The sequence below is a fragment of the Felis catus genome, chromosome D3, assembly GCF_018350175.1.
Source record: "Felis catus isolate Fca126 chromosome D3, F.catus_Fca126_mat1.0, whole genome shotgun sequence".
Lineage (NCBI taxonomy): Eukaryota > Metazoa > Chordata > Mammalia > Carnivora > Felidae > Felis > Felis catus.
Genome location: NC_058379.1, coordinates 77718602 through 77741326, shown reverse-complemented (window position 1 = coordinate 77741326; position 22725 = coordinate 77718602). Strand labels below are relative to the sequence as shown.

The window sequence follows — 22725 nt, the reverse complement described above, 5'->3', positions numbered from 1 at the left end:
CTCTCCCATTGCTGGAGGTTGCCGGCGGTCCTTGGTGTTACTGCCTCGGACGTCACCTGCTGTCCTGCCTTCACGTGATCTTTCTGTGCGTTCTACGTCGCTATTTTCTCTTCTCACAAAGACGCTGCTTATTGGACGAGGGCTCACCCTAATCCAGTGTGACCTCACCTCAGTGTAATGATGTGGGAAGACCCTGCTTCCAAAGAAGGTCTCGTTCTCAGGTCTAAGGTACACGTGAATTTTGGGGAAGTGGGAAGGAATACCACTCCACCTAGTACAAGAAGGAAATTTCCAACCTACCCTTTGGCATTCATCACCCTGCTTATCCATCTTTTCGAATCTGAAATTCTTGCCCCCTTCAGTAAAAATTCATTGAGGACCAAGGACAGAATAGTGGTAAGACACAGCCCTTCTCTCCTGGAGTATGCCTTTTGGTGCAGGCAAGAAACAAATGTATGTGTTAGGGTTCGCCAGAGAAACAGAACCAACAGGATGCATGTGTGTGTACAGATAGGTAGATATATTGATGTGTGTGTGTGTGTGTGTGTGTGTGTGTGTAATATATATATATATATTTATACAGAGAGAGTTACTTTAAGAATTGGCTTATGTGACAGGCACCTGGGTGGCTCAGTTGGTTAAGCGTCCAACTTCGGCTCAGGTCATGATCTCGCATTTGTGAGTTTGAACCCTGCGTCGGGCTCTGTGCTGACGGCTCAGAGCCTGGATCCTGCTTCGGATTCTGTGTCTCCCTCTCTCTGCCCCTCCCCCACTCACGCTCTGTCTCTCAAAAATAAATAAACATTAAAAAAAAAAAAAGAATTGGCTTATGTGATTGTAAAGGCTCGCAAGTCCAAAATCAGAAGGATAGGCTGGCAGGCTGGAGACCTCAAGAAAAGTTGACGGTTGATATTGTAGTTAGAACCCAAAGGCAACCTGCTAGCTGAATTCCTTCTTTGGGGTAAGTCAGTGGTTTTCTGTTAAGGTCTTCAACTGATGGGGTGAGGCCCACCCACGTTATGGAAGACAGTCTGCTTTATGCAAAGTCTACCAATTTACACGTAATCTCATATTAAAAAAAAAAACTTCATGGGATCATCTAGGATAACTTTTGACCAAATATCTAGGTACTGGGGCGTAGCCAAGTTTACACATAAAATTTACCATTATGGTATATGTCCACGTTAAAAAGAGCTATGGGGGCGCCTGGGTGGCTCAGTCGGTTAAGCAACTGAGTCTTGATTTCAGCTCAGGTCATGATCTCGCGGTTTGTGAGTTCGAGCCCCCGTCATCAAATCCCTGCTTGGGATTCTCTCTCTCCCTCTCTCTCAACCCCTCCCCTATTCACATGCACGCTCTCTCTCTCTCTCTCTCTCAAATAATAATAAAAAAAAAACTTTTACAAAAATAAGTAAAAAATACATAAAAAGAGCTATGGGGGAAAATAGAGCAGAGGAATAGAGGGAGAGTGAGAGTAGGAGGGCCTACTTTAGGTGTGATCTTCTGGAAGGACCTCCCCAACAGAGGGGTTGTGAGCAGAGACCTGAACGAAGGGAGAGGTGAGCCATAAGGAGATCTGGGGGAGAAATGATCCACATAGAGATTTGAGCAAGACGCCGAGGCAGACCTGCCTGGTTATGCTCAGAAAGTAGCAATGAGGTCATTGTGGCTGGAACGAAATACACAAGCAGGGGGTGGTAGGAAATGTCTTAGAGAAGCAGCCACAGCCCAGAAAAAGCCTTAAGGCCGTCTGTCAGGACCCTGTATCTCCTTCTGGACCATGGAAGGTTCTTGAAGGGGGGAGGACAGAAGGGCAACCCCGAGGGAGACTGTAGAAGTGAGTGCCTTGTTTCTTGACTGCCTGCCTGCCTCTGTGAGAGTTTGCTGCTTGCCTGTTTGCTTCCTTGAGAGACTGGAAACCCCACAGGGGCAGGATCTCTCTGTCTGTCTCTATTGTATTCCCAGCATCTCCCACCATGCCCAGTATACAGTGGGAGTCCAGTCAATATTTTTCATAATGAATTTGATAGAATTCACCCATTTTGTCTTCACAACCCCCCCCCCAGGGCGGGTACTTTTATTATCCCTATTGTATACATATACTGTGAGGTAAAACAGCTTGCCCAAGGTCACAAAGCTAGAACATTCGTAACAAACACAGGCATATTTCAAAGCAAACATCAATTCACTGTCAGATTAATCCTGTAGGATACACACAGCTCAGCCCCCCAGCCTCACACTCTCCTGCCATGTTGGAATCATGTGTGACTTCACAGAATATATATGATCTATTCTCAAGGAAATGATGAAAGAATAGCAAAATATTATAGTTGTTTAGTGCTAGCTATGGCCTAAGGAAAAGTGGAAGCCAAGACTCAAAAAAATATATAACATGGGGTGCCTGGGTGGCCCAGTTGGTTGAGCGTCTGACTCTTGACTTTTGGCTCAGGTCATAATCCCAGGGTTGTGGGATCGCGCCCCAATCAGGCTCCACAGCTGAGTGTGGAGCCTGCTTAAGAGTCTCTCTCCCTCTGCCCCTCTCCCCTGCTCACGGGCACGTGCTTGCACGTGCTGTCGCTCTCAATAAAAGATACTATATATATAATAGGTTAAATAACACAATCGAAGGAAACACGCTGTCGTTCAGGAGTTTTTTTTTTTTTTTTTTTCTAGAAGGAGCATGTCCAATGAGTCCTTATTAAATAGTCACTGATCAACACATATGACCTTATTTCTTCATGGTTTTCATTCAGGTGTATCTGCAGAGAGGGTAAATTCGTGAGCCGCAGGCATCCATCTGGTGTGCGACCTTGATGGGAGGGGAAAGCTTACACTGCCTACGTAACCAACCAGACCTCAAGATCGGTGCTTTCCACACACTTTTGACAATGACCCATGGGAGTGAGGGAGGGGAGAAGCCACCATTGGGCCATTTTACACACTGACCCAATATTCACAGCGATGGAAACAGAAGTTCCGCCATATTTACCCTTCCTCCGCAGGATGTGCTCTTACACGTTCCCTAGAGGATTTCTTTTCTTTTCTTTTTTCTTTTCTTTTCTTTTCTTTTCTTTTCTTTTCTTTTCTTTTCTTTTCTTTTCTTTTCTTTTCTTTTCTTTTCTTTTCTTTTCTTTTCTTTTCTTTTCTTTTCTTTTCTTTTCTTTTCTTTTCATCACGGTCCCAACCACGAAGTTGATTTCATGACTTCCTACTAGGTGGCAGCCCATAGTTTGAAAGCCACCTGCTTAACCGGTGATTCTCAGACCTCATCGTGCGGATGGATCATCTGAGGGCTTTTGAAAGTGAGGCCTCCGCTTCAGCGCACGTGGGCCATGTGGGGTCTGAATTCGCGTTCGGACGCACTGATGTCACTGCTACGGCTCCGTGAATCGCACCGTGACTAGCAAAGACTCATTTGTCATACAGGACGAGTGGACTCTGCTCCGGACTTTGATGGGAGCAGCAGAGAAGCAGATCGATTTAGGACTCCACCAAGAGTTGGGAATGCAGACACTATAGTCAATCCTTTATATTCAGTATATTCAATTATTCAATCCTTTGTGCCTGATGCATAATGTGGTTTCCCTGGAAGCTGGCACATCCTGAGATAGCGTCCAGGAAAACTTCTCTCTCCGTTCACATTTCATCAGGAATCCAGTCGATGGCCAGCTGAAGGGGAAAGGAAATATCTGGAGGGGGACGGGGATGCCCCTGGAAGGGTGTGAGGAAGGGCGGCAGACACAAGCTTTGCCCACTCTGTTGCCTCCCTCCCTTCGTGGGCCCTGGCACAGGTTGCTAATATTTTGGGTTTTTTTTAATTTTTTTTCAATGTTTATTTATTTTTGGGACAGAGAGAGACAGAGCATGAACGGGGGAGGGGCAGAGAGAGAGAGAGACACAGAATCGGAAACAGGCTCCAGGCTCTGAGCCATCAGCCCAGAGCCCGACGCGGGGCTCGAACTCACGGACCGCGAGATCGTGACCTGGCTGAAGTCGGACGCTTAACCGACTGCGCCACCCAGGTGCCCCTTGTTTTTGTTTTTAACTGTAATCCGTGGGCATTCTTGGCTCTCTCTGCCCTGCCTTCTCCCCCCACAGTAACATGACGACGTGCTGGATATGCCCTGAGTCAGCGCTCAGGGAAGGTTGCGACCTTTTTACCCCCAGCATTCCGGAGATAACGCACAGCAGTTAGGCAGCCATCGTGCTGTGGAATGTGGAATACTTCTCCAGTGTTCCAGCGGGGTCATTTATCTACAATTCAGTAAAAGTCTCAGCCAAAACCAGCAGAACATATATATGATTATAGAGAGCCAGATGTGGATAATTTGCCTTCTGAAAAAAAAAAAAATCTGGAAAAGAGAAAGGTGCCACAAATTGAATTAGGCTCGGATTATTCAGAAAGGAAATAACAGCTGGAAAACATTTCAAAAAGAGGTCCCTTCGAAACAGCCTTCCTAGGACGGGAGCCAAGTACATTTTTCTTCCAGGGCTTAGTCTATGGCGCTGTTGGCCGCTGAGGTCCAATACCGCTCGCCCGATTGGTATACACTTTATCTATGAATATTCACGCGACGTGGGATGAAAGCCATTGGGTTGATACGATGTGATTTGGTTGTTCCAAACAAACAAAGGTAGCCCCAGGGAACTGGCTTTCGTAGCTACGTGGGCATCCTTCTACGGAAGATAAAATCCGTGCTTGGTATAGGGGAGCATTTTCTCTTAGTGAGTCTTTCTTGGAGAATCAACACCCACTTGGTGGCACGTGGGTCTTTCTCTGCTCTGTTCCCTGACCACTGGACTTGACGTTCCATTCGGTGGCCTCCTCATGGTCAGATGCACTGGAAGGCCGCGCCTGTTTTGCAGAGAGGTGCGTAGTCATCTCCCAAACATCCCTTTCTCGAGCGTTCCAGCTTTTTTTTTTTTTTTAATTTTTTTTTCAACGTTTATTTATTTTGGGACAGAGAGAGACAGAGCATGAACGGGGGAGGGGCAGAGAGAGAGGGAGACACAGAATCGGAAACAGGCTCCAGGCTCTGAGCCATCAGCCCAGAGCCTGATGCAGGGCTCGAACTCCCGGACCGCGAGATCCTGACCTGGCTGAAGTCGGACGCTTAACCGACTGCGCCACCCAGGCGCCCCAATTCCGGCTCTTTTGTGCCTTTTACTTGATTCCCAAAGTCCCCTCGTGAGACCAAGGAGTCTGATTCTGTTCTAAGTTGCCCCGGGGTCACTCAAGGCTAACGAGATCCAGGTGCATGGAAGGGACGTCAGAGGAGCGAAGGGCCACCCTCTGAGGGAACGGGGAATATGCAACTGACAACCTGAAATACCAAGCGCCCCACCGTCATGAGTCTGTGTCAAGCCTGAAATTCTCCCCAGTGACTTCCCTTCCTAAGTACCATGCACTTAGGCTATAGTTTCCGGTGATGAGAGCTGATTTATTCATCAACCAGCAGGTACGTGGAGACATTAGTCACCTGATTCCATGCTAAGACTCAACAGAGAGCAAGTTTGAGAGACTTGGTGAGATAGAACGAGGAGGAAAAAAAAAAATCTAACCTGAAAGCTAAATGTGGGCATAGTTAGTCCCCAGGGAAGGAGAAGGGGAGAAGTCAAGACAACCCATGAACTTTGTGATCTCAAATGCATCACCTCTTCCAGTTCTGTGAATGTTGTCTCCCCCATCATTGTGACTGTGAGGGTTCCTGAGCTACTCCCATTACCAGCTAGGTGACCCCCATGTCATCCTAGGGAAACATGAAGGAAGGGATCTGGCTTCACTTGGAACAATTCGGATCAGGGCTGTGTCCTGGTAGGAGCCACACCAGGGGCTTCACCCCCTACCCCTTGTTGCCTTCAAAGACGGGGTCCTTGCATTCTCCCGAATAGAATCTGGAGACTTTATTGGGCAGGTAGGCGCGTCCATCTGTCTCCCACTCTTAGTCGTAAGCTTCTCAAGGACAGGAGTTTAACTATCTTCATAGGTCCCGGAGAACCTAGAAGAGTGCTTGGGGCGGTTAGAGTTCAGAAAACGTTCGCAGGAAACAATCAGTTGCTAAGGATACAGCCACTGGTGGCCCCCAATTACTTCTCTTCCTCCAGTCATTCAGAAAATATGCATTGGCTGCCCCCTATGTGACATACACTGTGGCGAGCGCTGCAAATCCATTAGGTCTCAAGACCGCTCCTGGTCCCTGGGGTCTGGGCTGATAGTCTAGTGAATGAAATCTCAGGCCTGTGTGGACACACGCTGAAGCCCCATCGCCTTTTTTAAATGTCTTTCTGTACCGAATTGTCCCGAGGGTCTTTGTTCTCCAAGCCAAAACTGGATTCATACTAGGTAACACCACCTATGCTGACTCTCACGCCCCTCTTAAGGGAGAGCAACCACCTACAGACTAGCCGACAAAGCAAGCCCTCTCACAAACTCTCTGCCGCCTCTTGTGCACTAAGCGTGCATTTACAGGTGGCTTTGGCACGCTGCCGGTCCTGCCCAGGAAATGAGATTTTCCCATTGGGCCAAGATTGTGTTTTGGCCCAAGGCTGAAGACAAAATGCATCCGGAACCCCCACATTCTAGAGTGAGTACCTCCAAGTATCTAGGGAGCAGCCACCTCCCCACAGGGCCGAGTGAGCAGCTCCTGCTCAGAACTGGGTGTCCCCCCCGCTGCCTCCCCACCCAACCCCAGGCTGTGGGAGAAGGAGGTGTAGACAGCCGTTGGAGGAGACTGTTCTGGATGGCCGGGGATGCCCTGCGTACGGGGATGAGGAGAAGAGCTCCCCATCCCTAAAGCCAGCGAGAGGGAGCCCGGCAAGGAGCCCCCATGCCAATGTGGGGGGGCTCGTAGGAATGAAAAAGGGCAACCGTTCTCCGGCCAGGTGGGTCTGAGCTGCAGGACTCACGGGTGTGCGTGCTTCCTGCCTCGCAAGCAAGGCCCAGGAACAAGCATTCTTGGAAGGATGCTCTGAGAGTCTAGGAGTGTAACTTGCTTTCCTTTTCCACCCCCACCCCCCACCGCCATGGGGAAGGAGAGAGGGGTCCTTAGCACGTGTGCCCCCCAGAGAGGGGGACATACTCCTACCGAAAGTCTAACATCTGTGCTGAAGTCAGAGGCCCGGTGGGAATAGCCTCTCCCGCGGAGCCTGAGAGACTCTGGTGCCTCTTCCCTGGGAAGAAGATGGGGACAATGGGGACAGACCCTGGAGTTATTTGCAAGGGGCCTGCCCGCATGTGAAGGAGCCCGGAGGTAAGAGCTGGGGTGCTGGGAGTCCCTCCCCACTCTGACACGTGGTCACCGAAGCCAGTCGGCACACCCCCGGCCTCTCTCCAACCCTCCAGAAGCTTGAATCCGTAGAGGCAGGGGGTAGAGGACTGTCAGCCCCAGACCCCGGCTCCCTTCCAAGTAGCCAGGCCCACAGCCCCGGCCTCCACTGGAGTTGGGGAGCACGGAAGAGCCAAGATTTAAATCAAGTTCAAGGTTAAAGCGTTTTAAATGAACAGGGACTTGGTCTTAAATTCCAAAGGTGACTAGAATTTGGCCAAAATTTCATGAGAGGAATCACAACCCCCCCCCCAAAAAAGAGGAGTGGGGGAGTTCAAATTTAGACTCAATAAGCAAGATGAGTTGCATTTTTTTTTTTTATTAGCACTTCGGAATCCACTTTATAGTTAACTTACTCCGGAGTTCCACGTCGTTTATTTTTATTTATACACAAAGATCGTCTTTTCTAAATCTTTTCAAGGCTGCAGGGGTCCAATCACAATCCACTGCAAGTGCCCGAGAAGCTGTGGACCCGCATATTTAGACGCGTCCCTGCATCCTGGTTGGGATACGGCATCCTGCCATTGGCACCGTCGGTCAGACTCTGCCCTCTGGTTTTCAGAACAGACATCTCTGCTATAACCATTCTGGTATTTCGCAACTCACGCTGCCTCGGGGAACGCATGTGAGGAAATCCAGACATAGGCAGAGATTTCCTTGAAATGCTGGGGGGAAGAGGGGGGCCTGGGATGAAGGACGCGCATGGCAAACCAAATGTTGAGGCTATTTGGTCTCAAAATGGGAGGGAAAAATGCAAGCATGTGCAGATTTGCCTACAAAGATTCACAGTTCTTGGACCTGGGGCGCATAATTGAGATGATGCTGTTGGCACAGGGGATGTCCAAATATCTCCGTAATTATTCTCGATTGCAGTGATTCACCCGGGAGGAAGGCAGATGGGGGGGGGGCAGAAAAACAGAATTGGGAGGGGCTTGTGTATCTAATTCTGATTGCTGAGTTTGTAGAAGTCAGTCCGCGACACCATTAAAACGTTTTATAATTCTGTGATTTTTTTTTAATCTTTTAAAAAAATAGTTACTTAAAATATTGTGATGTGTTAAGCGACAGCCGCAAAATAATCCCATGGGGGCGGAGGGAGTGGGTGGGAATATATAGATAAAACAAGATGGGTGGGTTGATAACTGAAAGCTGAGTGGTGGATGTTCATTATAATGTTCCCATGAAAACGTCTTTAATAAAAGGCCCTTCAAAAAATGCGTGAAGATTTAGAGGCTTAAAAAGCTCATTGGCTGGTTATCAAGTGGAAGCATTCCCGTCCTAAGGTAGAGATCACAGTCTGGTGTCCACCTGGGCCACGGGAGCCTGTCCCCGGCGGGGGGGGGAAGCTTTGAGCCTCCCTTTCTGCAACAGTCCCCATATTACAGAATCGGCTCTGTCCTGGAGAAATCGTAGCCATACCTTTTGGATGACGTAACATCCCATCTCTCTGTTTTTCCCTCTTTGTTTTCCTTCCCGACAGAATGGGCAGTGTCTATGGAAAAAGCTGAGTCATGCGCCCTTCACTGCCCTTTCTGAACAAGGTTTTTCCTCGTAAATTGTCTAGTGGGCTAGCCCGTTTGGGGACCTGTCACAGTCATTTCCTGACCATCCCCATGGCCACAGGCAAAAAGCACTAGAATGAGATTTTGGTCCCTAGTGAAAAGAGTTCTCCAAACCCCAAGCAACGAAAAATCTTTACGTGGCATTTTCTGCGGGCCTCCTTCCACAGGACCAGCCCCCACGCATTTACACCAGCTTGTCTCCACTTCCCTTGGCCCCGGACCAAAGGGACGTGGGGAGAGTGGAAATCTGGGTCTCGTGGGAAAAGATTCCAGGGATTTCCTTTTTTTTTTTCTCTCTCTCTGTGCCATTGGGCAAATGCATGTGAAACTTTGGTTTCCTGTAAACAAACACGGCATCTGGGGCGGTCAAGGGGTATCTCTGCTGTTGGTTAAGCCGTGAGTCTTCCTCCCCTGGCCACAAAATCTGCTTTCCTTCGGGGAACACTCTGGTAAGTCTGGGGCGCGGCTGACCCCGCTTGTACCGCACGGGTGGGGCACATGCATAATGCGGGCCCGTCTGCATGGTAGCCCGGCCGCCAAGCAAAGCCTAGAACACCGTGTGCAGCCCAGCAGTTCTCAAGTGTTTTTATCCCGGCAGCTCTTTGTGCTGTCCATACCGCGGAGGACCCCAGGGAGTTACCCTCAGGGATTAAGTCATCTTTTCTGCCGCCTGGAGAAAGGCTGCCTGAGGATGAAGCCCGACCAAGAAAGCACAGCCAAGGGGCCGAGAATAAAGAACCCACACGCCACGATCTGACCACTTGGAGCATGTGCAAAGTGAGACCTACCCCGGCATTTTTCAGGTGCGTGAGCCCCGGGTAGGTTGGATTTCTGTTAGCGTCGTCGCTTGCGGCAGCCCTGCTTAGGCTGGAGAGGGTGATCCCTCACCGTGCTCTTTCTCACAGGCCTGGGTGCTCAGTAACGATGGGTCCATATGGCCGTGGAGCACACAGTGAAGCAGTTTCTAGAACCTCCCATAGGAGCTAACCGCCATCAGAAATTTCAGAAATGTGAGATACGGTATTTGTGAGACATAACGGTCCAGAAAAAAAGGCTACAATATAGCCTTTATATTAGAGTATACCCCAGAATATTAAGATATTCTAGAATATTCTAGAGTATTCTAGAATATACCCCAGAGGCATTTCAAGAATAGATAGGCTCAGGGGCAGTGATGACGCTAAACTACGTACATGAAGGCTCCCAAGGCCTCAACATTAAGAGTTGTTTGGTGCTTAAGGCACACAAATGGAAGCTTCTGGGCAGGACCACCTCAGTTCCCTAGAACACGCTTGACGGTGGCTGGAATCCGTGCCAAATTCATGACTTATGACCCAGCAAAGGCCGCTTTGCCTTATGTTCTGACAGAAAACAAAAAACAAAAAAAACCCCACAACACTGTGCTGTTTTCCAGAGAATCACAGAAGGACCCTCGCGGCCTCGGGAGTCTCCCAAGCAAGTTGCGTGAAATAATGTAGAGAATAAATGAGCAGTTTGGAACTCCCTCGCTTCCCAAAAGACCTACACAATTTCTTGCTGTTGGTGAAGTTCATCAGGACTGAGAAAAACAGAGAGGTTAGTCTTCCGGCAGAACCGGCCCCAGAAACTCAGGCAAGAGACTCTGGGGTGGACCTGGGAAGCCAGAAGTGATGTAGGTTGACGCACAGTCCTTAAAATTGGACCTCTGAGACAGACTACTAATCCTCAACCCTCCCACTTAGTAATAAAACTCCTGATTTTTCACTGGGCTTGTGACCGTCCAAAATAAAGGGTACATTTCCCAGCCCCCCTCCCCCCTTACAACTAGAGACCCCATGTGACTAGGGACCAGGCAATGGATGTCGTGTTTAACTTCCAGCATGTGCCCTCAGAGAAAGGGGACTTGCTCTTTTCCTCCCTCTGGCTGGAATTTAGATGTGAGGTTGAGATCATGAGTAGCCGTGTCATACCATGAATTAAACCGTTAAGGATGGGAAAGTGGGAAGAAAATGGAGCCAGGGTCCCTGATAATCGTGGAGACATCATAAACCTTGGCCGCCTGCATCTGGCCTTGCCTGTGAGAGAAACATGGGTTTCCGTCTCTTTAAACTCCTGGAATTAGGGATATTTTTTAGTTTTCTGTGATGGGCGGTCAAGCCGAATCTGATCCGATAAAACCCCCGAGAGACAAATTCTCTGCAAGTGAAAATTAGCAAATCCACAAACCCAAGTAGGAGACCCTCCAAAACTCTGCCGCAGGTCTGGAACGGACAGCGTGATATGATGTGTTTCAGAGCCGATGAGAGAGGCGTTCAGCCCCTCCCCCCAGGGTTGGTGACGTTAACTCCGAAATGATGGGGACTGTCCTCGTTTCTCTGGCTGTGGCCCTGGGTAACTTGAAGAGGCTGCTCGCTCTCAGACTTGCTTTCCTTCCCACGCAGGCCCTAACCTTGGAAGGGAGGTGGTTGAAAGCTACCAGGTCAGTGTGTTTGCATGCTCGCTTTTTGGAAATTTGCTTTCCCAGCCCCGGCAAGACCCCGGTGCTTGTCAGCACCTCCAGGAGCACCAGAGAGCGACATTCACCCCGTGGTTCTCAAGCCTGAGTGTGCATCAGAGTCCCCTGGAGGGCTTGTTAAAGCGGCTCTTGGTACCAGAAGCCCACAGCTTATGATTCAGCAGGTCTGGGGTGAGGCGGAACATTTGCATTTGCGACGAGTTCCATGAATGAACCGCACTTTCAGATCAGATTATATATAGAAACAAATATAATATCCTTTCCGTCTCGGTCTCCTCTTTGACCAGGGGAAGTGTAACCAGACAAAAATAACTAACCGAGGCCAAGGTACTGGGCCCAAAAGCAGAACTGGAGAAGAGGGTGGTGAGTGAAAAGGAAGAGTCCTTCAGAATGATCTCTCTGGAAGCCGGAAGTGCAGGAGGCAGAGGGCCCTTTGGAGGGGGCTCTGCAGAGGCCTGGTCCAATCGGACAAGGAAGGCCTGGTAGAGGCTGGGCGGTGGGGTTTCCTCATCTGTGAAATGAGGCTAATAGCGTCGTCCTCGTGCGGGTTTCTCTGGATCATAAATGTCACTGCCGACCGGCTCGGTCTGTGGACGGTACTAGCTGTCAGATCAGCCTCCTTTCCTCCCCCCGCCCCCCACCTCCCACCGCCCCAAACTCACAACCTTCTGCATTTCCTGGCTGAGTCGGCAGATGGGGTAGTTGAGTCGCCCGGTGAGCCTCGCCTGAGACTCGTCCTCAAAGCAGCTGTCCTGAGCTGCTTCCATTGGGGACAAACCTATATTCCTTCTTGACTGCTCCTCAGAGGAGGGCAGCGGTCCTGGCCGGAGGCGGCAACAGCAGTGTCGCTACAAGGTCTGAGGTTCCACCTTAAACACCCAGCTGAGCTGCCGGGAGGCCCCAGGCGTTGCAAACTGGTTTTTCAGGCTAACCGCACGCAGCTAAGCCGGGTGTCTGTTGTTTCCTGAAGGCGTGCTACGGAGAACCTTCTTCAGGGTCCAACTCCTCATCAGATTCATACTCTTGTCTGTAAGGAAGGCTTTGTTAGTTGCCTGGCTTTAATGAAGTGCTCGGTTTTTGGTTTTTTTTAAGTGTTTGGCGTCAAGGAGAACGAACGCGTTGGCTCTCCGCTGTTTCATCTGCTTGGGTGAAGGGAAGCGGATGTTCCAGTTTGGACAAGAGACTGAAACAAGCTAAAGAAAGGCAGCCCCTTCTATCCGGCCGCCTTCCCTACATCTGTCCTCAGAAGTTCCTGCCCAGCCCCTAACTTTCTAGGATTCGACACCTATCGCCTGGTCTGCTCTGCTCCAAGAAGCCAGGTTAGCGCGGGACCAAACACGATGTGTGGAGGACTGAGTCAGGGCGTCTGTGTCACAGCAGCCACGGGAACAGTCACTGCTGGGGTGTCGGGGGCAGAGCCCAGAGCAGTAATATTCCAGAGCACGATTGATCTCCAGAGCGTGGCGGCGTAATAGAATTGCTGAGGGTCACAGGTTCAGTTTGAACAGCACTATCCGACCCTATCAGACCCAATGCCCTCCCCTTTGATGACAAATATTGTGCAATTCTCCCCTACAGCCTCCTAAAAGGACATGCACAAGTGTCTGCCCAGCCCAGAGTTGATCTGGCCCACTCTAATGTCCTCACAATAGATAAAGGATAAATAAAAGAGAAGTGGTTATAATAAATTCATACGTATTTCAGCAGCTAGAAGACCCAAGGGAGTAGTCTGATGCTTGTGCCTGGTCACGCATTCACCCAAATAGGACAACCGCCAAGCGGAATTGAGTGTTGGTGACTCAGATCCCCGAGCGGCATTGTACTGGTGAATAATTCTCTGTAAGATTCCAACCAAGCGTAAGTGTAATCTTCCCTTCATTTACATAGAAGTATCAAGTTGTAAAAGATAAATTGTGTTTATATGTAGAACAGAGTGAGGCTCTTGACTCTTCATTCGTTGTGACAGCAACCCCGCTGATAAATTCCTGCGCGAACACACACACACACACACACACACACACACACACACACACATCATTTCCTAAACAACCCCTAGGAGGCAGTATTGCCACTGTTGAGAACCACTGGCTTGGTGATCAGGGAAGTGCCCCCCAAAACATGGGGAGTGCCTCTCGCTGCCTTCTAGTACTTCTAGAAAGCATCAGCTTCTCCAGGTAATTACCTAACGCCTCCCCAACCGCAAAATCCAAGACCTGCATACCTGGTAGCCAGATTGGATGGCAATAAGGTAGAGGCCCGTGGCAGGTGGCTCTGCCCTGGATTCCTGCGTGACAACGTGCCTATTAGCTCTGACCTCAGATCAAACAATCGTGCAGCCCACCACAGTCAGCCTGGGAGAGGCAGGCAAAAAGGGACCCCTGGCCCCTGGCCCGTTCTCCTGTGCCAGCCTCCACCCGACCCGCCTTGCCAGGCCACGGAGCAAAGGAGGCTAAGCCCACAGCAGATCCTCACGGAGCAGGGCCGGCCCAGCTTTGTACCAGCCCCCTGGGATTATCTGGCAATCGGGGGTGTCAAGACGCTCCCGGTTCGGACTCTCATTAATTAAACATTCTAATTCCTTGACGGTTAATCCACCATACTATTTGCTTCGATGCTTGTGAAGGTTTTCTAAAACTCGTGAATTCACCCTGTACCCAAACACCACTGGCTTAGTCAGCAGGCAAGATTCCTTCTCCTTTCATCTCTTTTCCAGTTTCCCGAAGTGGAATCGTAATATTTTTGTCTTAGTAGAAATGCATTTAGTAAACACACAAGCCCAGTTCCCTGGCTTCCCGAAAGCACATTGCAGAGAACTGAGCTTCTGTTTTAAGACGACTGCCACATTTGGGGCTCCTCCTGCCTTGCCCCGGTGCCTGTGCAGGCCTCAAAGACTGGGTTTCATGTGGAGTCAGATCTCAGGAAATGTCCTGAAAACTTCGTTGACTTTTCTGGTTTCTGCAAACTTTTCTACAGTAAATGGAGTGTGTGCGCTGTGTCCCTTGGAAGGCTGGGGTGGGGGGGGGGGGGGAGAGGGTCTTCTGAGAAGCAGACAAAGGTGGAATCCCATATGCAATGGATTCTATTAGAGGAAAGGCCTGTGTTGGACAGCGTGGAAGGAACCAGGACGGGCTGGAAGCTGTCAGGCTGCAATGCAAGTATTACCTGGAGTGCCTGTCAGGATACTTACGTCGCTGGTAAAATATTAGCTAGATCTATGAACAAGTGAATACACGAGAAAGACAACAAAATTGGATACGGTGAAGAGACTTGGCAAAAACGATCATTAAAAAAAATTTTTTAGGGGCGCCTGGATGGCGCAGTCGGTTAAGCGTCCGACTTCAGCCGGGTCACGATCTCGCGGTCCATGAGTTCGAGCCCCGCGTCAGGCTCTGGGCTGATGGCTCGGAGCCTGGAGCCTGTTTCCGATTCTGTGTCTCCCTCTCTCTCTCTGCCCCTTCCCCGTTCATGCTCTGTCTCTCTCTGTCCCAAAAATAAATTTTAAAAAAGTTGAAAAAAAAATTTAAAAAAAAATTTTTTTTTAATCAAATCTGTTATGGTTAAGATTGCTCTACAGGTTCAGGGGAAGCGGGGGGGGGGGGGGGGCTGGCCGGCTCAGTCAGTGAAACATGCATCGGGGTTGTGAGTTTGAGCCCCATGTCGGGGGTAGAGATTTCTTAAAAAAAAAAAAAAAAGAACTGAGGCACCTGGGTGGCTTGGTCGGTTAAGCGGCCGACTTCGGCTCAGGTCATGATCTCGCGGTCCATGAGTTCGAGCCCCGCATTGGGCTCTGTGCTGACTGCTCAGAGCCTGGAGCCTGTTTCGGATTCTGTGTCTCCCTCTCTGCTCCTCCCCTGTTCATGCTCTGTCTCTCTCTGTCTCAAAAATAAATAAACGTCAAAAAAAAAAAGAACTTTAGGGGAAATTTATTAATATTTAATAGAATTCTACACTTTCATTGTGTTACAGGGTCTCTGCAAATCAGGGTCTCTGATTTGGTGGGCTTTCTCAATTAGCCAACCGACTGCTGACCATGGGAGGCTTCTACATTTGTTGCACACGATACAACTGCATTGGCCACTAATTTGTCATGTGGGATAATAATGAAAACACCAAGATGTGTCTGGGATGGAAAGCATTTGTGAAGGTCAATTTAGGGTCCCGGTTAGGTCCTTTCATTTCATAAATATTTTTTTAAGTTTATTTGTTTTGAGAGAGAGGGCAAGAGTGAGCATGAGTGGGAGAGAGGCAGAGAGAGAGAGAGAGAAAGAGAGAGAGAGAGAGAGAGAGAGAGAGAGAGAGAGAGAGAATCCCAAGCAGGCTCCATACCATCAGTGCAGAGCCCAATGTGGGGCCTGAGCCATGAACCGTGAGATCGTGACCTGAGCCAAAGTCAGATGTTTAACCCACTGAGCCACCCAGGTGCCCCTCAGAAATATTTTTTAAGAATGGTTTCAGAACCTTGTTGAAATCATAAATGGTCTATTTTGACTTCATCTGTATTTGGCAAAGATATCAACATGTTATACGTATATTTTATGACGATGTGACTATATTTTATAACTATATACATATAGCTATATATACAGTTATACATGGAATAATTTTCTAGATCCCAAAGGAAGAAGATCAGCCAAAGGGTTTTGGTTTTCTGTCCAAGACATGCTAGGGAATATTCAGCTATCGCCCACATTGTATTTCCGCTGAAGGAAGCATGTGTTTTAAAATTTAATTTGTCCAAGCCCATCTCCAATCCCGGGCCGTTCCATGTGGTTAATCCATCATGCAGAATTGCCTGCAAACCCTTAACTGCCCCAGCCCCAGCCGGTGGTCCGGGAAATCACCCGCTCTGGAGCCACACGGTCTCCGCCCCAGCTCTCCCTGCCTCCCACAGGGATCGGAGCAGGCCCTCTGCCTCCATGAGGCTCCAGTTCCCACCTCTAAAGGAAGGTCCTAAGGATAAAGTTTGTGGGTGATAGTGGGGTGGTCCGGAGCCGACGACCAAGAAAGAATTCTTAAAGACGTCCTTGGTGCAAAAAGGTGATTTTATTAAAGCATGGGGACAGGACCCATGGGCAGGAAGAGCGACACTGGGGTCGTGATGGGTAACTCATTATATACCCTCAGGTTGGGAGGGGGTCAGGGATAGAGTAAGTCCCCAAGGTACTTTGGAAGCAAGGTTTCCAGGACCTTGAGGGGCTAGCTGTTGCTAGGAAAATGCCATTTATTACCATTTAATAAAACCTCAGTCATGAGACCCTTTAGATATATATCGATCAGGGAGCCCTAAACTCGGAGTAGGATTGCCCTCATATATCTTGGGGCAGTTGAGATAAAGTTGACTTACAGGATCCTCGAAGTTGGGACAATGTTAAGCTAACGTTCTCTTCTGCCCCTGGCAAAGTGTCCTCCTGGAGGCAGCTGAGCTCCTAGAGGGAGGTCACTCGGCCGGTCTCAAGGACCTGTCAGGGGGCTATAGGCAGTAAGGGAGGTTACTTTTTCATTTACCTTAGTTTCCCACGTCACCATGGCAAGCACTTAAACCCCAGCGTCCGAGGAAGATCACACCGATCCCACGCGGCGTGGGGGGCGGGGGGTGCTAGCTTGTGTTGTACCCCTCAGCCTGCCTCGTGCTCCCTCTTCACTAACGCCTGCTCCAAGCTCTTATCATGAGGCTCACAGGGGACAGGGTGTTACAGCTCCTCACCCGCACAGGACACCACGAATGGATGCTCTCTCCCAGCTAGCTGCGTCCTCACAGCGCTGGAAAGTTCTGTTCTGGAAGCACTTTGGTCATCGTCCCCTCCGAGGACTTCCATCCTCAACATCCACGGTGCAAACAGTGCATGGTGGATTTAATTACCTCTGAAATGACAGGCACGTTATTTCCCATTTTAACATCTACAGAATCGAACGCATCTTACCGATCAAAGCCATTTCATAATTGCTGTCAACCGGGCGACAGTCTGCCCGTATCTGTCACCACCCGTGCATCTTCCAGTTACCCACAGCTGTTCGTGTTACCATCATCACTTCCATTGAGTCATATGCGTTCTTGGTACTCACGCACCCTTTGAGATGGCCTCAAGAGCATTCCACCGTGCCTCAACGTTGAAACGAAACGTTACTGGGTCCACAAAGAGGCACCGAACGGAGCAACTGGGCGTGAATTTGCCATCAGTAAAGGAAATATTCTTCAGTAAGTAGACTGCGTTTCTGTATTTTCTTGCCGATCGCTTCAAAAGACCCAAGACTTGTGGGTACCCACAAGCAAGTGAAGGCTGGTCACCTTTTGTTTACTGAGCTAAGGCTTGCTTACCAAGAAACGCAACCAACCGAAGGAAGAAGAACAGGCCAGATCCCTCAGGATGAGATCTCTCAGGATGAGAGATGTCAAAGCAACGAGAGACCAGTGAGAATCACTACGTGCGTCGCAAAGGACTGTTGTCAAGATGGGGTCAGGGTTTAAGGGGCGGTGGGATTTCTTTTTTGGAGATAGTCCAGCTAATGACGGGTCTTACCGTCCAAGGTCTCTTAGACTTGATAAGGCGTAGCGTTCTCCCTTTTGGAAAGAAAATAAGTAAAATCAGCATAATGCGAGTACCGTCTCTGGTCTGAAGTCGCACTGGGATCCAGAGACGACAGGGGCGCCAGAGCGGTGGACCCTGCTGGCCCCAGGAGTGGCGGTAGGGGAGGGACCTCTGCCTTCCCTCCTGATGGCTTTGCCCTTCATGATTCCTCCTCCTCGCAAGGCCCAGCTGCGCTTCCGGCTCTGAGACACCCTTTCATCCTTGTAGATGGAACTCACTCTACCTTCTTCACTTTCCTCATTGGCTGGGTTCTTCTCCTGCGGTCATGAGAGTCTTGCTGAGGCATGAGTCCTGCTACCTACCCTCACCCATTAGTCTGCGTCCCCAGTTTGGATTCCTCTTTCTCAAGGAGTGATCGTGAGTTCTACGGACTCACCCACTCCCTTGTTTAGACTCCGGACAGCCCAAGATGCGCAGGTGGTGATCCGGAGGAAGTGAGAATCTTCTGACTGAGAGATCACCACCACAACCACCCTGACTCTCCCGGCAGGTTGGCCTATGGTTTGGGGTAAGATAGTTAACATTAAGCGTTTAAATAACCATTTAATATAGGGCAGAAAAATTAGTTATCTGAAGTGACCGAGTGTGGCGTGGCCTACTTAGATAAATGTTCTGATTATTAGATAAATATCACATACTCCATAAGCAAATAAAAATACAAAGAACGAGGGGCGCCTGGGTGGCGCAGTCGGTTAAGCGTCCGACTTCAGCCAGGTCACGATCTCGCGGTCCGGGAGTTCGAGCCCCGCGTCAGGCTCTGGGCTGACGGCTCAGAGCCTGGAGCCTGTTTCCGATTCTGTGTCTCCCTCTCTCTCTGCCCCTCCCCTGTTCATGCTCTGTCTCTCTCTGTCCCAAAAATAAAATAAAAAACGTTGAAAAAAAATTTAAAAAAAAATACAAAGAACGATAACAGAACGCTTTATTCTGAGCACAATTGAACATTGCGAGATGTTATGGTTCTTTGTTGTAAATATCAACTGTCTTCATCCTGTAGGGTTGAAACTCCAGGTTCAATAAAGAGGCCTGATTAATAGAATGCTAAATCAACATTTCCTGTCTGGGTTTTAGAAGAAACTTCTGAGAAGTTAGTTGTATATTCAGTGTGCCTTTCATTAGTTTCAAGTTTTATGTCTCCTCTAAAAATGATAAGGACAGCGGCGCCTGGGTGCCTCAGTCCACTGAGCATCTGACTTTTTTTTTTAATGTTTATTTATTGTTGAGAGAGACAGCATGAGCGGGGGAGGGACAGAGAGAGAGAAGGGGACGGAGGATCCCAAGCAGGCTCTGTGCTGAGAGCAGACAGCCTGATGTGGGGCTCAAACTCACAAACTGCGAGATCATGATCTGAGCTGAAGTGGGACGCTTGGCTGACTGAGCCTCCCAGGCGCCCCTTGATTTCTGCTCAGGTCATGATCCAGGGTCATGGGATCGAGCCCCACATTAGGCTCTGTGCTGAGTGTGGAGCCTCCTTGGGATTCTCCCTCTCTCTCTCTCTCTCTCCCTCTGCCCTCTTCCCCGCTTGTTTTTTTTTTCTCTCTCTCTAAAATAAAAATAAATAAATGTAAAAAATGAAATTAAAATGACAAGGACAGAAGTCATTTCCCTGAAGCTGTTCGTGAAGCTGAACAGCTTAGAACATCCACATTCCCCTCCCCTCAGAAGCACATTGCCATCTCCAGCGTTGCGGGCTGGAGGCAGAATCTGATTTCCAAGGAGTGAACCCTGGATGCCCAATGATTGTCTAGAACCCGCCCCCCATGCAGGGGAGCTCTTGGCGCTGGGGCACAAGTGGGGCCCAGCCTTACTGTTGCCACTGCAATTCGAAGGGCAGGGAGGCGAGGCAGGTGGGAGAATGTAAGAAAGCTGAGTATTCTGGTAAAGCCGGAGACTGGGATTTCTGACCCTTGTGTGCAGAAAAGGATGTGGCCGTGCGGCCCTGGGGCACATTAAGGCCCACACGCAGAGCGCGCGCGGTTGAGAATTAAACCATCCATAAGGGAAGGCGTTATAAATGGGCTGTGACTGTGGCAAACATTTACGTTGGGCCACAGAGGTCTGGATTTGCTAAGCGTCACGGGTGAGTGGATGATGGGTGTCGGAGCCAGGAGGTAACCAGACTCCTCAGGGCTCTGGAGTGTTTGCACGTCAATAAAACTCCCCCGGGGTGATCTGGTGGTGGCCGCATGGGACAGTATAAAAAAACCCGCAGAGAGACTCCAGCCTCGTTGTCTTTTTAAATAAAATCGGGTGGGCGGGGGCGGGGGGTTCCTATTAGAAAGTTTCGGGGGCCTTTTGTGGCAAATTATGAATTCCTCTTAGGAACCAAACAGAACGGGCTTGAACATTACCGCTCTCTGAAGCTGGAAGGACAGGCCGCCCGCGCTGGCTTTGCTCACCACCTGTCTCCTCGCGGAAGAGACAAATCACCCCCGTGGTCTCGTTGCCCTGGCTCACCCCTTGAGAACCTCCTTTCTCTCTCTTCCCTGCTCCCCTTCCTTTATGTACATTTGGTTCCCACAGGCTTCCTTTATCAATATTTCAATTGGTCGCCGCTGACCTATACTTGAATCCAAATATTTGCCCCATTCAGCGTGAATTGTGCATTCAGCCAAACGCTTGATTACGTCTGTGCTCTTTTGAGCACACTGAATGGGCTACTTGACTAGGTAATGCCGATACAGCCTGGTCATTAGTAGTATTTGTTCGCGCTGACGAGACGCCACAAGGGAAGAAGGAGAGAGAAGAAGGGGTTCACGTTCGGGTTTCCTCCCAGCGCAGCCACGGGGCAGAGAATGAAATTGTGTGCTTTCCGGGGCGGGATTGCCAACTGTCTCCTTGCTCTTCGGAACAGACTCGGAGTCCAGCGTGAATCACACGAGCCAGCAACCAAAGGGGATGAAAACCCCTGAAGGCTCACGGTTGTATTTGCTCCTTGGCAAACCGTCCCCCGGAAAACGAACATGGTATTTTTCGTGGTGGCCGGCGTGCTAATTTCCATCGGTCAGCTGAGGACACAAAGAATGAAATCGAGCTTTCCACCCCACTTGCCTTCCGTCACCACCCGTCCCTGCAACGCCGCACGAGCGTGGCATTTTGCCCCCCGCACCGGCTGACCTTTTGTGAAAATCCGCAGGACGGCACGCTTTCCCGCTGTAATACGCTAAAGCACTATTCCCACAGTTACGTATCCACCTGCAACGTGCCCAGGACTGAGTTGTGTTGCAGAAACACTTGGCGTGAAAGAAACCGGAGTTAAAATTCTTGGCCCCGACCTAACGGAGGAAACCAGCACAGGTCCCCGAGGATTTTGCCAGAAACAAGAGTGGCTTTGAAAGAGACGTCAATTTGGCCAGCACCCCAGAGCAGGAAGTGGTAGTAAGAAGGTACCTGTGTGTTTGCACTTGCCCTCGAGGAGATCACAGCCGGTTGGAGGAGGCAGACCCGCAAAGGGTGCAGAAAAGGCAGGAATGACAATATACATTGTCAATGGGGCAACATACAAAGTGAGGTAATTACGGACCCAACCAAAGTGTGCATGAAAGGACTCGGGTCCTCCAGGAGTCCGTTAGAGGAGATCATTCACAGACACAAACAAACAGTATCCCAGGCAGACTGTGTTTTAAAAGATGACAAGGCAACGTGGCTATTCAGAGCCACGAGAAGTCACATCCAAGTACGCTGGGTATGTCTAACCTATGTTTTTTAAAGCCTTGCTTGAAGCCCATGGCTCCGCCATACCCGGAAGTTCACACCGTGCATATTTTACATTTGTCTGAAGAGTTTACAGGATTCTTTGAGTATGTCCCACATAGCGCTTTGATTAAAAGTGGGTTTGCTAGGTGCACCTGGGTGGCTCCGTCGGTTAAGCGTCCGACTCTTGACTTGGGCTCAGGTCATGATCTCGCTGTTTGTGAGTTCGAGCCCCACGTCGGGCTCTGTGCTGGCAGTGTGGAGCCTGCTTGGGAGTCTCCCTCTCTCTCTGCCCCTCCCCCACTTGCTCTCTCTCTCTCTCTCTCTCTCTCTCTCTCTCTCTCTCTCTCTCTTTCAAAATAGAATAAAAATAAAACTTTAAAAAAAAAGTGGACTTGGCTGCCCGACCTCCCTGTTTCTTTTATACTAATGCCCTGTTTTATTTCTTTTAGCATCTTATTTATTTCTGAGAGAGAGAAAGAGAGCACAAGCCAGGGAGGGGCAGAGAGAGAGAGAGAGACAGAGAGACAGAGAATCGGAAGCAGGCTCCAGGCTCCGAGCTGTCAGCGCAGAGCCTGATGTGGGGCTCAAACTCACAAACCTTGAGATCATGAACCCGAGCCGAGGTCGGACGCTTAACCGACTGAGCCACCCAGGCGCCCCTAATGCCCTGTTTTATAAAAGAGGAGCGGGATGGACAGAAACGGATGTCTCTTAAGCACTTACTGCGCACCAGCCGTTGAACTAGACAGTTTCAACTTTGTTTCTCATTTACTTATGTGAAAGATTTTCACTTACTCCTTTGTTCTTGATTCTGTCAATGCCGTACTTACATCATTTCTCCTCTGACTTTTGAAACGTACATATTATCTTCATCTTAACAATGAGAGATGCAAGTGACTTCCCTTAACGAGAAACTCACCTTGACATCCGGTGTTGCTCTGTGGTCAAGAACACCAAGAGCAAGGGCGAGACATTGAAGTGGCCCGTACATATGGTCTTTTATTTAGGGGGTGGGGAAAGGGACGGTATCAGAGAAGTGACTCAGAATTGTTTTTTTTTTCTGA

At 49.5% G+C, this 22725-nt stretch overlaps 1 protein-coding gene and 1 long non-coding RNA gene across 4 annotated transcripts in view; one reads left to right on the top strand and one right to left on the bottom strand.

The window, feature by feature from the left end:
- The window catches only part of CCBE1 (collagen and calcium binding EGF domains 1), a 250128-nt gene extending 236814 nt beyond the window's left edge, over positions 1-13314 (top strand). The window contains exons 11-14 of one of the 3 annotated variants that reach the window (XR_002737365.2): positions 9486-9690; positions 10302-10462; positions 11308-11345; positions 12474-13314. Coding sequence is in view for 1 of the 3 variants with exons in the window: in XM_045042434.1 (XP_044898369.1) it covers positions 7747-7809 (63 nt within the window). In the remaining 2 variants the exon portion in view is untranslated. Of the gene's footprint in view, positions 1-7746; positions 7825-9485; positions 9691-10301; positions 10463-11307; positions 11346-12473 lie in introns of those variants that run through there. The other 2 variants (XR_002737366.2, XM_045042434.1) reach the window with 2 other exon arrangements.
- LOC109493485 lies at positions 11617-12478 on the bottom strand. The gene is made up of 2 exons (XR_002147753.3): positions 12047-12478; positions 11617-11968 (listed from the first exon to the last, which is right to left on the bottom strand). It is a non-coding gene; the product is annotated as an uncharacterized LOC109493485 (long non-coding RNA).
- Positions 13315-22725: the final 9411 nt, after the last annotated feature.